At 36.1% G+C, this 6044-nt stretch overlaps 1 protein-coding gene across 1 annotated transcript in view; it reads right to left on the minus strand.

Annotated features, from left to right (window-relative positions):
* Positions 1–2131: 2131 nt before the first annotated feature.
* The window catches only part of LOC103479894 (pituitary adenylate cyclase-activating polypeptide type I receptor-like), a 13380-nt gene continuing 9467 nt past the window's right edge, over positions 2132–6044 (minus strand). The window contains exons 6-8 of the mRNA XM_017309895.1: positions 4937–5079; positions 3705–3746; positions 2132–3616 (exon numbers count right to left, since the gene is read on the minus strand). Coding sequence (XP_017165384.1) covers positions 3473–3616; positions 3705–3746; positions 4937–5079 — 329 coding nt within the window. The 3' untranslated portion in view covers positions 2132–3472. The remainder of the gene's footprint in view (positions 3617–3704; positions 3747–4936; positions 5080–6044) is intronic.

Consider the following 6044-nt stretch of genomic DNA (forward strand, 5'->3'; position numbering starts at 1 on the left):
GAACAGTTCAGAAACAATATGAAATGAGAAAAAAGGTAGTCATTAACTGATTAAGTCGTGTTTTAGATTGTTCTTGAAAAWCTAATCAGTCATGGCTGATTAGTRGGTGAACTCACGGCTGCACAGTGAAMCCATTGATGTTTTACAGCCGCTCCTCTCTTGCACGTACTGCGTACCCCTGCTAAATCTTTTAGGGGTACGCAGTACCCTSCCGTACCCCCTTACTTTCACCCCTGTTAACTCTAGTCTGGATRGTATTGACCTTTTGCAGCTATGTCACTTAATCACTTAGTCAAAAGGCGCCATGACAAAAATCAGAAGTGAGAGCCTGGAGTATCAAACAAAGTCACGATGGTTGTTTTCCCCAAGTTGTTTTTGCCAGTAAGGCCATGACTTCTATTTGTTCAAGTTGAGCTAATTTATCTGTGAACACAACTCTAGTCTGGATAGTATTGACCCCTTACAGCTACGTCACTTAATCACRTAGATGGTTGTGGCTCGTAGGTAGCAATATTCATAAAATTTGGAAAAACTAGCTTTGAAAATGACACATACCTTTTCCCTTCTGACTTCTGTGTTGATTTGACCAAATTGCCAACTTTGCCTGATTTTGCGCAACATGATTTAAACCCCTATGTCATAAATTGCGTTTTCTCTTACACCAGAGCAGACTTATAAGCATAGTAAAGTCTGGATACTTGTTAGTTTTATCATACATGGTAGGTTCCATRATGGTGGGGCGTTTTCTCTATGGTTGCTAATGATTAGATGCATACCTTCTCCATAATGCAATATTTTACTGCATCTTACTAACCTTACTTATGAAGTACATGAACATTAATCATTTTACCTTGTAAAAAGCGCTTACTGCAAAACCACTAATACACAGAGGGCTGCTATCCATCTCCATCATTTTTYCCCATCAAAAGGTTTACAATAAAGTGACATGTTTGGTTTGCATCCTTRTCTTTGTGCAACTGACCACATAGCACCCCAAATCAACTAAATAAAAGTGATATTAGTCTACCAACCAAGTGAGTTRCTTTCTAAAGAGCGTGACATCACATACAAAGGGTTAATAGCCATACTTGATAAGTTCAGCTTTTAGCTATTCTAGCCTAGTTTCCAAGCATATTGATAGAAAAGCATTACTAGTCATTAGACTGTAAATAAGTGACTATATTTGAAGCAATTGGTGTACACTTCACAGCTTTAAAGATGTACACTAAGAATGTTATGATTTTTGTCAGTCTTTCAGATCATACTTACCATAAATGCTACCCATCCTTACTCAAAGRACTTTTGCACATCATCAAATCCAGTATTGTTCAGAGGCCTGAGGTTTTAAGCTGAAATCAACATATCAGCACATTTTCTCCTTTAAAAAGCTAGTTTCCAGCTAGCTAGTCATATGTAGGCAATTTTCAAGTAGCTGGTAGCTTATGAATGCTAACTTCACTTTTTTGTCATTTGCAGTTTAAGTAATAGACCACCATGTGAATCTCACTAAAATATGACTGTAATTGCAAAAATTGTCAAATCTCTTGTTTGAACTGTGTTTTGTGATGCATCTCTGTGTTAACATGCAGTTTCAACTGCTGTGGCTTGCNCTTTCTAAAGAGCGTGACATCACATACAAAGGGTTAATAGCCATACTTGATAAGTTCAGCTTTTAGCTATTCTAGCCTAGTTTCCAAGCATATTGATAGAAAAGCATTACTAGTCATTAGACTGTAAATAAGTGACTATATTTGAAGCAATTGGTGTACACTTCACAGCTTTAAAGATGTACACTAAGAATGTTATGATTTTTGTCAGTCTTTCAGATCATACTTACCATAAATGCTACCCATCCTTACTCAAAGRACTTTTGCACATCATCAAATCCAGTATTGTTCAGAGGCCTGAGGTTTTAAGCTGAAATCAACATATCAGCACATTTTCTCCTTTAAAAAGCTAGTTTCCAGCTAGCTAGTCATATGTAGGCAATTTTCAAGTAGCTGGTAGCTTATGAATGCTAACTTCACTTTTTTGTCATTTGCAGTTTAAGTAATAGACCACCATGTGAATCTCACTAAAATATGACTGTAATTGCAAAAATTGTCAAATCTCTTGTTTGAACTGTGTTTTGTGATGCATCTCTGTGTTAACATGCAGTTTCAACTGCTGTGGCTTGCTGAGCCAGTTTGGTCAACTGTGTGTGTGCGTGTGTGTGTGTGAGTTTTACTGATTGTCAATGAATTTTTGAATGTAGAGTTATTGCTTCTCAGCTGCTCTTAGATGTTCCTTGCTATCAATTTGCTCTGGTGTACAAATGATGTCTTTTCTCTATCATAAATAGTGTATATTTTTGCCATACAGGTGGACTCTTTGACTAAAATCTACAATGTTTGTGACAGTGTTTTTTGTAAAGTTGTTTATGGTCCAGTTTTAAGAGTGTATGTGGGTGACTGGGAATTTGAGAGAATGTAATCTGTATGCATGTACGTAACGACAAGCATTCAAAAGAATTTAAACTTAGATGTTGAAAAACAATGTAGAAACTTTCATCTTGTGTTCAACCTGTAATACTGAGTCACGTGTAAGTGTACTGATGTCCAACATCCACGTCTACTTGTGTGAACTAACTGCAAAATAAATCTGTGGTATGTTGTTGTACTTTCCCAAGACTGACATTTTTTCAGACTCTGTAAATTTATAGGAGTTTTATTTCTATCTCCATGCACAATGAATATGTTAACAACTTGTACAGTGGATTCATTTAATACATAATCTAATGCTTTCTTTCAAAAATCTAAGTGGTGTGTGAAATAATCCATGTACAAGTGCTGTGGTTTTCAACAAGACATCTAAGGCACATGTGTCAAAATCAAGGTCCACAGGCCAAATCTGGCCAACCATAACTATTTCAAGAAATTCAAGATACTAGCTTTGTTCTTAAATAYTATTTTATCATTCAAATCAAATCTGCTTTATTTGTAAAGTGCCAAATTACTTCAATGGTAAAGAATATTAAATGTGATCACATTTTTAGAAGTACTCATTGAATACAGACAACACTATAATACTATACATTCTGCCACATGATTAATATTATCTTGATGTGGCCCTCAAATGAAAATGAGTTTCACACCACTGAAGATGCTCCTGTGGCTAAAGTTAGCATTAAAATAACAATTAGAGTAAAGTTAAAGCTGTGTGGACAAATCAGCTCATTCATTTATTTACAACCTGTAAACTCAAGCATCTGAAATCCTCTCCGGTCCTGGACCAGCTCTGTCTCAGTTGTTGCTTGCTGTCTCACGATGGCACCATAACGCCTCCACAGGTCAGACTCTGTTTTTCTTCTGCTTTCGTATCTTATGTAAAACAACAGTTGAAGTTATGCCGTCGTCATTTTCAGCAGAGGAATGCCAYGCTTTTATTCTTTCTTCACATTCAGAATTGTTTTTCCTCCTTTTACAAACAAGAACTACACAGCAGAAATGTTGGCACTAGACGAAGGCAAACCCAAACCCCCGTGGGTTCGAATTGTGACCTGAGTGATGCTTCTCTTAGCAGGAGTGAGATTTGGATTGTGGCACCTCCAAAGCCATTTCCGGAGCTCTGCCTGGACCTGCAGCCAAGCATATAAGGTGGAGTGTAAAGCATCTGTTTGCTCATCTCAAAGCATTTTTTTTGTCACAAAACCACAAATTTCSCACCTCTCCATTCATGAAGCAGTAAAGAAGTGCCACAACAAATCCCTGCAACACAACAGAAGTCACTTTAAAATCAGTCAATATCAGTAAATGCTGATTGTGAATACTCAATTGTAAGATAGATGTCAATATTTTATTGTGTAAATAACACACACACAGAGAAATAAACAGAATAATTAACTTAGTTTGTTGCAGAGCAATATGCTTTTTTTTTTTTTAAACTCCACATTTTCATGTTTGAAAATGTTTGTGCCAGTGGGATTTCCTTAACACTCAATCTCTATGCCTGGGAATTTAGTTGCTATGCTGTTAACATGTAAGATAAATCACAACATAAAGATACCCACAAGACATAAACTTGTGGAAATGAGTTTTGTAAAATTGAGTATTTGTTCCAAACTGTTTGTGATATTTCAAGTAATATTTCTCTCTTTTGTATTGCAACTTTTTTCTCCATTTAATATTTTCCAGTAGAGTTGAAGTGTGCTAATGTTTTTGAACCAAAATGCTAAGTAGTATCAACTTTAACTATCCTTTGTTTAAATGTTTCATATGTCTGGTYAACATGCTCCACTCGTTAACCAAACACAAGTGGTGRCTACAGAATCCATCAGGCMGGATGTGTCCACTTATGATCCTCTTTCAAGTTTTATTTATGAACAAATATGCTCTAAATTACTTTTACAAATACAAATTAGTTTCTGATCCCATCCACTTTGATAAACTCACATATATTTAGGAAATAAATTGGTCAAATTGGAATATTTCTCAAAACCTCTGAGGGGAACAGCAGTTGCAGAACTGTGCATGCTCTTAAAAGAGATTGGCTCTGTTCAAGCCACAAGCATTTATTGATTTTCATCTGACTGTTGAAGTAATAGTGACCACCATAGTTGAGTCAACTGAGACCTTCAGAAAACAATATTGTAGCATAAGTATGGATTATGAGTCTGAAAAGTAATTCAAAGAGAGGTCTCAAATTAAGCCAAAGCCAGTTTTTTCTATAAAAATGTCTGCTGGTGGAGGATAGTCCAAACCTAGCAGGTTGTGAGATGCTATACGAAGTCTATAAAATCCCCCTCATGACAGATATGCAAAGAGRAAGCCTTTTTCCTCTAAGAAAAATATTAAAAAGTTTTCTAAATAAAGATTAGACATCAGTATATGCCATTTTATAGATACAATCTGCCTAGAAAATACCTAATACTCCACCTCCCTTAAAAAATGTTGTATACCTGAAAGGATCCCAGGCCCAGCTCGATGTACAGTCTGGCAGCCACTCCAGTGTTCTCAGGCAGGAAGGCAAACACAGTGTAGTGCATCCCAAACAGAGGAATGAGGAACAGGGTTGATTTAGCCAGCCGCCTGATGCAAAAACAAAGYAATCAAAAGACTAGCGATCCAATTTGACTATTACAGATTTGACAAAACTTAGGCCTYATTTACCATGGCCTATTTACCAGCCATGGTAAATAGGCTGGATTTAAGTAGCGCTTTGCTAGTTGTACAAACTCTCAAACCACTTTCCACCTTTTGCCACAGACACCCAATTGCACTGCATAGACATCCATTCACACAAATCAATGGGTAAYGTGGGGTTAATTGCCTTGCCCAGGGCACATCGACATATATTTCAGAATAAAGCTGAAATCAAAACCTCATGCTTTGAACTCTCACTGAGCCACAGTTGCCATCTGTTTAACCTTTCCCTTAGTGTAGAACTCTGTTATTAGCTTTTATATGATGYTGAAAGTGTAGAAAAAAAGATCAAATATATCTGTAAATATTGGTTAATGGCCAAAATTTTCATATTGGTGMATCCCTAAGRGTGGTGATTAAAATGYCAAATAGGATTTATTTACATGTAAGACAAGTTTAGATTGAATAACTAATGCAGTAAATATAAATAGCATAACTTATTTAAAAACAGCAACTTGTAAATCRTGTTGTTTTAAWCTGCTTATTTTACAAAGACATGATGAACTYTTAACTTCAGTGAGACAAAACAGTGAGAAAGAAGATCTACTTATTAAGAATCAAACAACAGCTAAACTATTCTCTAACAGATGTTTCTGTTTCTGTTTGTTGGTCTGAAACTAATGGATGAGATTAAAGAATTTCTTTTTACGACAGCATAAATYCACTTTGATRTTAACCATCTCACCAGTCACACAAAACAATAAAAATCGCGGTTTTAACGTGACTGCTTCAGGAATTGAAATGAAAAATCCACCTGGATGTTTCATGCTTACATTTGGATTGTGTTTTTCTTTAGTCACGCCTGTGCTTTGGGTCTTTTTGTGCTCATGTCTCTGATCCACCTGAATAAGGCTGAAATTTGCA

Source organism: Poecilia reticulata, linkage group LG17 (genome assembly GCF_000633615.1).
Source record: "Poecilia reticulata strain Guanapo linkage group LG17, Guppy_female_1.0+MT, whole genome shotgun sequence".
NCBI classification, from domain to species: domain Eukaryota; kingdom Metazoa; phylum Chordata; class Actinopteri; order Cyprinodontiformes; family Poeciliidae; genus Poecilia; species Poecilia reticulata.